This window comes from Anabrus simplex, chromosome 1, assembly GCF_040414725.1.
Source record: "Anabrus simplex isolate iqAnaSimp1 chromosome 1, ASM4041472v1, whole genome shotgun sequence".
Taxonomy (NCBI): Eukaryota; Metazoa; Arthropoda; class Insecta; order Orthoptera; family Tettigoniidae; genus Anabrus; species Anabrus simplex.
The window spans coordinates 590,265,686-590,279,219 of record NC_090265.1 but is presented as its reverse complement, the minus strand read 5'-3'; the positions used below and the strand labels follow the sequence as shown (position 1 = coordinate 590,279,219).

The following is a 13,534-nucleotide window of genomic DNA, read 5'->3' as shown; positions in this document are numbered from 1 at the left end:
ACTAGTTGTTTGATGTGTTGTTAACACACTGTGTTAAATTCATTCTTTTCATTAAAATATAATGCCTCTTGAGGGTTGTTTTACAAACATGTGCAAAAACCTAAATTGTGGGGTGTGCAGTGGGCTAAACAACTTGACTCCCAAAGGGTTAAAGAAGTCGAAGATGAAACTGTGAGGTATGTGCACAAAAATGTAAGGGCAGAATTGCCATACCGCGGCACAATAAACTCGTTCGTTGACTTTCAAAGTCCGCGATTAAGACCTATTTGTACATCGTTAGCCGCTGAAGTTGGCCAAATCTGGCAAGCAAGACGTGCGTGTAGTGCCTGAGTGAAAATAATAGTTTTATAGTAAGCAAGAATATTCTCCTGATGGATCGTCGTATTGTAGAGACACGTGGAATGTGTATTGCCGGTAAACTTTCAACGAGTTCCCTTTGTTATTATGATGCCAATTTTAAGTTAATGGTTATTAAACCCGCTGAAATAAAGCATAATTGTACTGCCGCAAAAAAAAATACGGCATAACTAAAGCCAATGCTCGGCGTCTACAAATAGTCTAAAAAGGGTACTGTATAAGAAGGACATTTATATGATGTTACAAAGCACTTTTTAAGCCTGATTAAAATTTTTTGAAGGAAAAAGTGGGGGTCGTCTTGGATTTGGAGATATGCAGATATATATATATTTTTCAGAATGAAATTAAACACACACTTTCACGTAGTATCGGATTTCAAAAAACACACAAGTAAGTCGTAGTGTGGATATTATCCGCGAAATCACAAGTTTTGAACAAATCGATTGCTATTTCACACTGATTTTAATGTGTATGGGGGTTTTCCCGACTTTTACAAAAAATCGGATATAACGACAATCCGCTATAGCGAGTAAATTTTCACCGTTATGAATTCTCGCTATAACAGACTTCTACTGTAGCAGAAATGACAGATACAAATCTGTTACTTACCCTATGTCAACAACTTTCGGTTCAGGTTTTGGTTTCTTCATGGTGGAATGTTTGAGGAAGCGATTCATGAGCGCCAGTACACCACACGAACTTGGAGTGGAATCCAGATCGATTAATTTATTTGGACTACCCGTCAGGCGAGGGACAAATTTGTTAGCTGGAGTAGTATTGTGACTAGAGTCTTGGGTTTTCTCATTCAGGTTCTCACCCTTGGGAAGAACTTCACCACATAATATTTTACTGAAAAACAATGAATTTGAAGTATCATTTTCTTTCTTAACTTCTTCCCTCTCAGTCTTCATTTCTGGTGTCTTGCATATTTTACTGAAACTTTCCTCTGTATTATCAACTTCATTCTGTATTCCAACAGCAACACTTCTATTTTCTGTATTGTTAGCACACTCATATTCCCTAGACAGTTTATCACCACTGTCACATGAATGTTTATCAGAAGTTTCTAATACATCTTTTATTTTGCTTTCATACACGATTTCCTTCTCCTTGAATGTATCCAAAGTGCTTCTAGCATCTTCTCCTTCTAACACTACATTTGGTAACTCCACATCACTTCTGTGTCTAGTATTCCCATCTTGAGATTTTGATTCATCATCATTTTCAGCCAAAATATTAGTTTTCTTCTCATCTACTGGAGTCATGCTAACAGCATCTTCGCCCTCTAGCATCATTCTGAGACTCTGCTGTCCACAGTTCTCTCTAACAACAGACTGTTCAGATATACTATTATTTGAATCTACAGGTTCAAAACTCACACTATTAAGAGTATTTGAACACATGCTTCTAGCATCATCACCTTCCAACATTATTTTTGCACGCTCAGCATCATTTACAGTAGTGTCACTGATAGATCTACTTCTCTGATTGGATTCTTGCGAGTCAGTTTTGTCACCCTCAGATTTATTAACAGCCAAAGTATTCCAGCTCTCCTTCCACAATAATTCCGATAGATTCTTCTTAAAGTTAAATCGTTCACATTTCTTTGAATTATCACCTTCAGAACAATTCTGAAGTGGAACCAAACTCGAGTCATTCATTATATTTTCTGAGAGGTGTAGCACCATATCCTCAGAGTTTGCATGATAAGGGTCAAAACTGACTGTGTCCATTTTTTGTTTTATTTTCTCTGAACTGTTTACTGATTTATCACGATCCACAACAAAAAAACTCAAGCCTCTATCATTTTTCAACCATTTCCCTTTCCCTTCAGTGGGAATACTTTCAACACTTCTATTACCATCTGGTATACCAGAATCATCCTGGAATTTCAACAAAAGAGGCATGCTGTCGTCAGAAGCTTGCTTTGGCCTATCAACAGGCTGAGAAATACTAGTGTCTTCCAGCAAACTGAGAGTGTCTGTAATATTCTCACTATTGTCCACAAATTCACCCAAATTGTTCTCTAAAGACACAGAGTTTTCAAAAGGCGTAGAACATTGTACAGTAATGCCAGGCTCAGAAATGTTGCATTCACTTATGGAAAATGTTTTACCAACTCCTGATGTATTCATACTTTCATTTTCTTCAACATTAGATTTAAAAGTCGATGTTTCAATTTCAGCTGAATTATCTTCATTAAAAAAACTCTGAGGAACATCTTTCTTATCTGCAGAGGGTGTCAAACTACCAGTATTATTTACCTCAGAATTAAACTTTGGTGTTTGAACATCCTTTAAGAATGAACGAGTTTCAGATGGTACTGCAGCATTCATTATTTCATTTGCTTGGGAGATGACTTTTTCATCTGTGACAGATAAGTCCTCATGACACAATAACGGCAAATGTCCCTCATGTCCTAGCAGCGTGTCTTTATTGCCTAATAATGAAGATTCACCACAAACTGAATTACTAAGATTTCCACCATCAAGAGGTACTTCCAGTGACCTACAACTCTCAGCTGATATTCCTTGTTTCCCAGGTTCTTTTTCAAAAGATCGCTCTGTTATCTTTTCAGCTCCAGCAGATTGTTGCTTCTCTGGCTCCTCTTCTTCCGAGCTTGATTTGTAGAATTCTTCAGCTTGTTTGGCACGTTCTTTCAACTGTTTCCTGTAACACAAAAAAAATTTGAGGAATGAGAACATATAAAATAATTTGATGAAATGACATAAAACTAGTCCATATATTCTCCAACAAATGCACGTTTTGAGGTTTGGATGTACACTATACTTGAGGGTACAACTCTACTCTTCAACCTCCTAAGACCATAGAGATATATAATTGATGGGGCTATGCTTGTACTGTATTAACCGCAAAACTTTTAGTGATACTTCAGCTCCCTAGTGCTGAATCGGTAGATCTCTTATCTTCGACATTCGTATTGGCAACCTTTGACACGAAAACTATGAATCGATTATGCATCGCCATGAGACATCTGGCGGTATAATTGCAACACTTTACGTACTGTTGTTGTTTACACAGCAAAGCCAAAATATAGGTTAGGATTGAACATGAGTAAGGAAAATATTACGGGAGACATGTCAGCAGCTTATGACGACTGACCATCAAGGCATTCCATTCAGGATCTGCTGCAGATTGGGAGGAGTATTGCAGAAAGGTGTAAGAACTGGAAGAGGAATACTGGAGGCACAACGGTGTCATGGAAATAACCATGGACGAGATTGTAATCAATAGTACTGCAGATAGTAATGACGATAGTGAAAGTGATATTTCTGAGAATTCATGCTAGGAACAAGATTCGCATCGAGAAATGTTATCATGTGTGCGTGTGACACAGTTGTTGGCTTAAGATAATAAAGGTTTAGAAAGTTCATACCGATCGATCATACTATCGATTCAGTTCAGATTTCACTTCCATTCAGTTGGCAGTATTATCCGAACCAGCGAAGATCCCTCCTTACTCCTCACCACCGTGAAACGAAGTATCACTAAAAGTTTCGGGGATAATCATTGATTTTGGAGATTTTAGTGAGCTATTTTTAAGTTCAAATCAAGCTCAATCAATCAAACCTTCAAAGCTTGACTCTAAATTTTGTACAATGTTACAAATGATAGAAACAATCGATATTGATCATTATAGATACTGCGTATGGATGGTGGATTTATGGATTCATGTGTTTAGAACAGCGATGCCAGGTCTCCTAAAATTTCAGGAGATCTGAGTATTTTGCAACACACCAGAAAATATGAAGAAACAAACAAAGAAGAGCCTCCTGAAATTTCTTCCACTCCAAATTTAAAGAAAATGAAAAGTAATGAGTACTGGTGTTATACTTGTGCTGAAACTGTATTTCCTCGTATCCCAGCTGATGCACACAGGTGGTATTGTGCAGTCAACAACAGCATGCTTGCATTTCCCACACATTTTACACATCATTGAACCATGACATCACCATGAGGTGTGGCCAAATTTCTCTATCAGTTGACCATTGGAGCTGTAATGCATGGGCATACAGTCAGACGGTACATTGCAACCTTTATAAATTGTTCTGGCAGGGTTTGGGCTTTAAAGGTCAGGATTAAATCATCCATATCAAGTAGCATATCACCAACACGCCTCTCACATGGGATACACCTGGACAAGACAGGTTTCTGATCACATCATTATCGGAAGCCTTAATCAAATCCCAGTGAAAAATAACTCCTTTGCATGAGTTCAGGGATTTGTAATTCTCAATGTCAACTTCAACTTTCCCAGACAATCTGGCTTTTAGAAACCATCTAGACTGCTCAGTCGTCGATGTCTTGATCAGTATGCATCCATCATGAAGTTTACGCATCTCGTCGACTTCAACACCCAAGTATGAAGGATGAGTTCTCCGCCTAATCAATACTTTATTTTACATAGTGTAAATAATTTATTATTTTACATATGTAAATAATATTGACACTATGTAAAGTAAAGTATTACACTATGTAAAATAAAGTATTGATTAGGTGGAGAACTCGTCCATCATACTTGTGTGTTTAAACTATCAATACAGACTATGAAGCTAATAGATTATCGACTTCAACACCAACAATTTCTTAAACCAGATTACTGATTAAGAAATGACTTTCATCTGGAAAACTCTTTACACTGACCCTGGAATCAACCATGAATCCAGGTAGATGTTTGTCGCTTACATAATCCACAAGTATTGGAGTATATTGCTTTTGTTTCTTACCAATTATAGATGCTGTTATGAGGGTGCCACTATTTGAAGAAAGAAAACAAGAAGAGGGTTCTGTTTTAGGTCCAATGAATAGCTAGAGAAGTAACTGATCAACCTTCGGCAGAGCCCCATATGATATACTAACAATTTGTTGGTTATTTTGATCCACCTTTTCAATACAAATTACAGTTTGTGTTGATAAGTTGTAATGTTACAACACTAATTTACCGGGACATGTTTCGCTTTTATTCACAAGCATCATCAGCCTATACAATTGCCTCAAGGTTTGTCATATTTGGATTGATGTTACAAATTTCATTACATTGAATGTAAATCTAATTTCAGTGATAACAATATTTAAAACACAAGAATAATATACACATTAAAAATTATGACAATATGATTTGCAATGTTAAAATGGAGTAACTCTTAATTCTAAAACACATTGACGTCCAAAACACAGTTTTTACAATTTGAAAATTTGGCTAAAAATTGTTTGCAATGTTAAAATAAAATTGATTCAACTATAATTTGGCATTAAAATTTGAGTCATAAATATAAATATTGGATGTTAATATATAGGAGCCATAGTTTCTGAAGTGCGTTGGTTTCTAGAATACAGTAACATTTCAGTATTGAGAATTTTAGTTAAGAATTGTGCTCTCTAAATAATGTTATTTAAAAAGACTGTAATTTTGCATTATGCGTGATTAGTCATGATGATAATCTAGAATTGAAGTCTTGGGTTCGTTGGAAAATGGCTTCTAGATTTGATGAGGCTTGCTGCTGCAGTTTGGCAATTTGATCAGAGGAAGTATTACAACTTAGCAACACAAACTGTAATTTGTATTGAAAAGGTGGATCAAAATAACCAACAAATTGTTAGTATATCATAGCATAGTTCAATACGGGTCTAATAATGAGATTAGTTACATGTAAGAGCCCCATATGCCAAGGTAGGATGCATACTCCAGAGGTCACCTGGTATCTAAAGGTGGGTTGTTAGCAGCTCACAATGACCCAAAACTTGTGATTGGGGGAGGACGAAAAAGATTTTAAAAAAAACAAAAAAAAAAACACACACACACACATATTCAGAAAACAAAAATTCTACCCAATGCAGAGAGACTGGTTGGACAGAGATATGAAAATTAAGGAAGTTAGAATAGGAAGGAAATAGAAACGAAGAAAAAAGAGCACAACCATCTCTCAGGCAACTCGGGTGACACCTTGTTAGTCTGGCCCTACTCTTAAGGCACAGCCCTTGGGATGAACTAGTACACAAGCCCCCACCTCAACAACATGGTCCTGGTGCCCCAGATGTGGAACTGATCCTGATGATGAGTTACATAGGAAGTCATTCAAAGAGAACAAGCAAGAAGAAGAATGTTGACTGTAATTTACAAATGGGGTGTTGTTTGAGTCATCAGTCCATAGACTGGTTTGATGCAGATCTCCATGCCACCCTATCCTGTGCTAACCTTTTCATTTCTACGTAACTATTGCATCCTACATCTGCTCTAATCTGCTTGTCATATTCATACCTTAGTCTACCCCTACCGTCATTACCACCTACACTTCCTCCAAAAACCAACTGAACAAGTCCTGGGTGTCTTAAGATGTGTCCTATCATTCTATCTCTTCTTCTCGTCAAATTTAGCCAAATCGATCTCCTCTCACCAATTCGATTCAGTATCTCTTCATTCGTGATTCGATCTATCCATTTCACCTTCAACATTCTTCTGTAACACCACATTTCAAAAGCTTCTATTCTCTTTCTTTCTGAGCTAGTTATCGTCCATGTTTCACTACCATACAATGCAACGCTCCACACGAAAGTCTTCAAAAACATCTTTCTGATTCCGATATCAATGTTTGAAGTGAGCAAATTTCTTTTCTTAAGAAAGCTCTTCCTTGCTTGTGCTAGTCTGCATTTTATGTCCAGCTTACTTCTGCCATCGTTAGTTATTTTACTACCCAAGTAACAATATTCATCTATTTCCTTTAAGACTTCATTTCCTAATCTAATGTTTCCTACATCACCTGCCTTCATTCGACTGCACTCCATTACTTTTGTTTTGGACTTATTTATTTTCATCTGGTACTCCTTACCCAAGACTTCATCCATACCATTCAGCAACTTCTAGAGATCTTCTGCAGTCTCAGATAAAATAACAATATCATCGGCAAATCTCAAGGTTTTGATTTCCTCTCCTTGGACTGTGATTCCCTTTCCAAATTTCTCTTTGATTTCCTTTACTGCCTGTTCTATGTAAACATTGAAAAGGAGAGGGGACAAACTGCAGCCTTGCCTCACTCCTTTCTGGATTGCTGCTTCATTTTCAAAGCCCTCGATTCTTATCACTGCAGACTGATTTTTATACAGATTGTAGATAATTCTTTGTTCTCGGTATCTGATCCCTATCATCTTCAAAATCATAAATAGCTTGGTCCAATCAACATTATCGAATGCCTTTTCTAGATCTACGAATGCCATGTACGAGGGCTTGTCCTTCTTGATTCGATCCTCTAAGATCAGACGTAAAGTCAGGATTGCTTCACGTGTTCCTACATTTCTTCTGAAGCCAAATTGATCTTCTCCCAACTCAGCTTCAACTCTTTTTTCCATTCTTCGGTAAATAATACATGTTAAAATTTTGCAAGCATGAGATAATAAAACTAATGGTGCAGTGGTTTTCACACCTGTCAGCACCAGCTTTCTTGGGAATAGGTATAACAACATTCTGCCGAAAATCGGATGGGACTTCTCCTGTCTCATACATCTTGCACACTAAATGAAATAACCTTGCCATGCTGTTTTCTCCTAAGGCAGTCGGTAATTCAGAGGGAATGTCATCAATTCCAGGTGCCTTGTTCCTATTTAGGTCACTCACAGCTCTGTCAAACTCTGACCTCAAAATTGGATCTCCCATTTCATCAGCATCAGCAGCCTCTTCATGTTCCAGAACCAAATTATCTACAAATGGGGTAGCAATGGAAATACTGGACACAAATATAAAAGCCCTCATGGCATTTCACAATGACACCCCAGATACTACAACAGAATCCAAGTTGTTCTTCACTTGCTCAAAAACAAACTTGTGCTGCAACTATTCCAGAAATAAAGTATAGCAACAAATTAACATTATACATCAAAGACAGAACGCTAAGGAGGAAACATAATGGGAAGAGAGAGCAACTAAAAAGGAGAGGCCACAACAAACTCCATATCTTAAAACCTTCCGGTCTTCCAAGGTAGGCTCTTCTCTCCTTATTAATTCCAGTTCTTATTTCAGTCCACGACAAGCCAACAGTTTCATACAGAGTATGTCTAACTTCATCTTATTGACATACATCCCTACATGTTTCTATGACCACTGTCTTTGGAGTACAGTGTATCTCCAGTTGTAAGTGTATGGTTCATGGCTGTATGTTGCTATTAGTGCTGTTAGCTGTAAATGTGATATTCACAACAGAATGCAGCAATCTGCTTTGCTGTAAATATGATTATAAAGAATAAACAATTTATTATATCTTATTTTCTACTTACAAAATCAAAATACAAATCCAAACTCACTCCATTGCTGCCAACTCTTCAACAGACATCCGCACTGCTTTAGTAACACTGGGTGTTGATGGTCGGCGTTGAAGAAACTCTGCAAGACTACGCTGTTTAGGTCGATGGTATGGTAGAGACACCCGAGACTCGCGTACCATACGCTGAGTTTCACTGTGAATATGATCCACCTCAGTCAGGGCTCCCTGTCATAAAATGAAAAGTATACTTATGATATATTACATTAAATACTAATTATTACATGTCCTTACATCCCCAAGATGATATGTTATTTAGTGGTTATGAAAGTCGATTTTTTAAGATTATGAAACACTATGGGGAGAGTGTTATGACATGAAACATTTTGAATGTCTTAAAATGAAAACGACTCGTATACTGTTGTCTCTAACATTTTGTGTTAGACGTCAGGACAAGATCGTTCCTAAATTTGCAGTGATAAAGTATCCTACTGAATCAACACACACCCATAGAATTCTACTAAGGATGAGCTTCGCTCTCAGTAGAGAATGTATTCATGCTTTCAGAAAATAACTGGATTCTGTTTCAGGTGAGCTTTATCAGCTTCATCTTTCCTTAGGTCAGGCATTAGAGGTGAACACTTTCAATCATCTGGACCTTGTGTCTCAAATGGCTTCTTTACTACTTTCATCCTCTTCAAGATCTAGACATGTAACCAAATGTCACCATTTATTGATGTGCCAGAGGAAGAATTCAGTTCCACACGAGTTCTAAAGTAGTGGTTAATCTACCCAGCATTAATTGGGATTCTTCTTCTATGTCTGTGCTTGTAAAGGGATTAAATTTTGCAATTTCACCTCTTAAGCTTCCTTCCTGTGGTGTTGAAGTTTATTTAAAGCCTTTACTGGATCATATCACTGCGGAGATTCATCTCAAACCATCACCATTATCAGACATTTCAAACCTCCTAATCCTAACCTTACTTCCAAAGAGTGGCATGCTCTAAAACAACTGTAAACAAACAAAGACTTGGTAGTGTTGAAAGCTACCGTGGTTATGAACACCATTTATTATCACGGCAAAACTGAGAAACTTCTCAGCGATCCCACCCATAATGTGCTGAAGAATGACCCTACCAACACCACTTCTTAATGCTAACTCAACTCCAAATGGTGTTTCTCGTGGTTTGTAACTGCAGGCTTCCACAGTTCCCGACTTCAGGGTCTTCCTAAGATCCACAAAGACGGAGTTCCTCTTAGACCTATTGTCAGTAATATACGTTCCCCTATATACGAGGGCTATTTTTTTTTTTCAAGGTCCGATTGGTCACGAAATGAAACAGCAGTACAAATTTAACACTTTTCTATTAGTAACACTTACTGATACATCACAGCTATTTTTCAACATAGTCGCCTCGCAGATTGAGACATTTGTCGTAGCATGGTACCAACTTGTCAATGCCCTCTTGATAGAACGTCGCCGCCTGCGCCTGTAACCATCTTTGTACGCCGGTCTGCAGCGCCTCGTCGGTGTCAAAACGCTGTCCTCCTAGCCAGCATTTCATGTGAGCAGAGAGGTGAAAATCTGATGGAGCCAGGTCCGGACTGTATGCTGGGTGATCGAAAACGTCCCACTGGAAACGCTGCAGGAGGTTCGTGGTGGCAGCTGCAGTGTGCGGCCGAGCATTGTCATGGAGGAGGACAATGCCTGATGACAACATCCCTCTCGGCTTATTCTGAATTGCCCGTCGTAGACGTTGAATAGTCGCACAGTATGCGGCTGCAGTGATGGTGGAACCACGTTCCATGAATTCCACCAACAGAACTCCTTTCCGGTCCCAGAACACAGTAGCCATACACTTTCTGTTGGAGAATGTTCGCTTGAATTTCTTTGGCTTACTCGGGGAGTGCGAATACATCCACTGTTTGGATTGCTCTTTTGTTTCTTCCATTTCAAAATGAACCAATGTCTCGTCCCCTGTGACAATTTTGTTCAAAAAATCCCGTCCATCATGGTAGCGCTGGAGAAACGCTAAAGCGGCGCCCATTCACTGTGTTTTGTGACGGTCAGACAGCATCTTCGGAACCCATCTTGCACAAAGTTTGCGGTACTGAAGTGTCTCACTCACAACTGTGTAGAGAGCTGACCTGGAAATTTCAGGAAACGAAGCACTCAACACAGAAATTGTGAACCGACGATTTTCTCGAATTGCCTGATCCACACGCTGAACAAGATCATCGGTTGACACACGCTTCCTTCCCTGGCCGCCTGCATCATGGACGTCTGTACGCCCTGCTGTAAAGTTCCTGCACCATTGTCGCACTTTGCTGTCGCTCATGCACGTTTCACCATACACACGACTTATTCGGCGATGAATTTCGGCTGCATTGCACCCCTCAGCCTGAAGAAATCCAATTACACCGCGCACTTCACACTTGGCGGGCGAAGCAATCGCTGTAGCCATGTTTACGAGCGCGCTGCACATACACTACTGACGGAACTGAGGTGAGGAGCATAACGGTCATTTCAGAGACGTTGCGCAACACATCTGCGCAGCGGTTCATCATATATTCGCAGGCGTTTGACTGTCGCAACCGATCGGACCTTGAAAAAAAAAAAAAAAAATAGCCCTCGTATATACTAGCTGGCCAAATACCTTGGAGAACTTAAGCTGCACACAGGTAATGAGGCATCCGTCAGAAATTCATCATAATTTATTGGCATTTTATCCAATCTGAATATTTCCTAGTGATATTCTAGTCAGTTTTGATGTTGTGCCTCTGTCCTTTAAGGTTCCAATTATGGACACCATGTCTCTGTTGGATAAAATCTTTCCTGGTGATACTGTTAATCAGTTTCACCTTGTCCTCGCCACCAAGTATTTCAGGTTTCATGGCTTAATATATGGGAAAAAATAGATGGTGTGTCCCTGAGATCGCCATTGGTGCCAGCAAAAACAGTAGAAACAATACGCGACACTCAGCGAGATATCGAGGGACAACTATTAGAGCTCTCTCTAGCGGGTAGACCTGAGAACTACTGATTCTGTCATAAGAGCACGTGTATTTGTGTGTGAATTTTTTGGTGTTATTTATGCGTTTTCAGTGAGCTGACATAATTAAATAGCAGCGTGTGTCATTCCTTGATATCTCCTCTCAACATGAGGGGAAAGGTATGTGCTGTGTTTGGCTGCACTAACTATGAAGTAGAGAAGAATGTGCAGTCTTTCTTTCGCTTCCCTCGTGACAAGAAAATGTAAGTAATATTGTGTTTGCATATGTATTCTTCCAGGGACAAAGAGATTTTTATAGTACTTCATAATCTTCTGACCTGCTCGACCCATATTTTAACTGGCTTAAAATATAATACGCATATTTTATTGTATAGTGCAGCAGTTAACCGCCAATACCGATGTGTTGTTGTAGGTGTGATATGTGGGTTTTGAAATGTCACAGAAGTGATTTGGATAAGGTGTACTAGAAAGAAGGGATATTACGCTTATATAATATTATAAGATCTGTTCAGATCATTTCCAGGCCAGCGACTTTAAAAATCCTCGACTATACAGCCAAAGGTATGTTACATTTTTACTCTAATTGTACGTAAATATTCCTCAAAGCATCACTATCGACAACATTTTCATACCTTTCTTTCTTTTATCCTCTTCTCAGATTAAAGCCGGGATTTTATAGATTTTCTTTCTGTTAGTAGGCTTCATGTTAAGAGGAAAATTGTCCAGCTTTTAAATGTTAATTCATTGCATCATGTGTGTAAGGAATGTGCCAATATTTTTATTGACAAGTGTCTTAATGTGATGATACAATGTTTCTCAAATGAGAAAAAAAGAAATCTAACCGTAAAAGTTCAGGCGGGAATGCTAAAGCAAAAAAAAGTAATGCATAAATAAAAGAACAACCCATTTCACATCTTGTTTATATGTCTAATTTCAGTCTTTTAAAAATGACCTTTTAAATAATTCTTCATTCATTTATCCGGAATTGCTTTAGCAACTTCGAAGTTAATATCTCAATAATACTTTCTTTCTAGAGGTAATTTATTTATCCATTCTTGTATATGCATTTCCATTGATATTTGAATTTAGCGCGACTTTTCAGGTCAAGTCACTAGGAGCGCCACCGTCGAATTGTCTCCCATTTTAACAAGGCTAAATCCGTAGGTGTCGCATATTGTCTCTACTGTATTTGGTTCCAGTCATCGCTAATTTCTATATGCAGGATTTTGAACAGCACTGTCTTTAATCTTGCACGCTCAAACCTTTCAGCTGATTGAGATATGTCGACGACATATTTGTTATCTGGAAATATAGCAAAAAATGAATTATCCATACTTTTGGACCATTTAAACAGTATAAATCCAAACATTAAGTTTGCCATGGAGAATGAGTGTGGAGGATGTTTGCCGCTCTTGGATGTTTTAATTTCTACAAAATCAGATAGAACTTTAGATCATTCGGTTTACCATAAACCAACCCACACTAATAAATATCTTCATGGGTCCTCTCACTCATCACTATGCTTGCCAAAATTGTGCTGTGGTTAACACCCTTATATTTTTTTTTTTTGTTGCTAGTTGCTTTACGTCGCACCGACACAAATAGGTCTTATGGCGACGATGGGATAGGAAAGGCATAGGAATGGGAAGGAAGCGGCTGTGCCTTAATTAAGGTACAGTCCCAGCATTTGCCTGGTGTGAAAATGGGAAACCACGGAAAACCATCTTCAGGGCTGCCGACCGTGGGGTTCGAACCCACTATCTCCCGGATGCGAGCTAACAGCTGCGCGCTCCTAACTGCACAGCCAACTCACCCGGTAACACCCTTATCAGCTGAGCAAGGAAGGTTTCTAGGGAGAAACAGTCAAACAGTGAATTTGAATTTCTAAAGAGA

General features: G+C 38.6%; 2 protein-coding genes across 2 annotated transcripts in view; both read right to left on the bottom strand.

Moving 5' to 3' along the window:
* LOC136870646 (claspin) overlaps positions 1-2,124 on the bottom strand; it is a 121,876-nt gene extending 119,752 nt beyond the window's left edge. The window contains exon 1 of the mRNA XM_067144932.2: positions 967-2,124. Within this exon, the coding sequence (XP_067001033.2) occupies positions 967-2,090 (1,124 nt within the window). The 5' untranslated portion in view covers positions 2,091-2,124. The remainder of the gene's footprint in view (positions 1-966) is intronic.
* LOC136881080 (claspin) overlaps positions 2,099-13,534 on the bottom strand; it is a 92,002-nt gene continuing 80,566 nt past the window's right edge. The window contains exons 5-7 of the mRNA XM_067153740.2: positions 8,671-8,855; positions 2,219-3,027; positions 2,099-2,112 (exon numbers count right to left, since the gene is read on the bottom strand). Coding sequence (XP_067009841.2) covers positions 2,099-2,112; positions 2,219-3,027; positions 8,671-8,855 — 1,008 coding nt within the window. The remainder of the gene's footprint in view (positions 2,113-2,218; positions 3,028-8,670; positions 8,856-13,534) is intronic.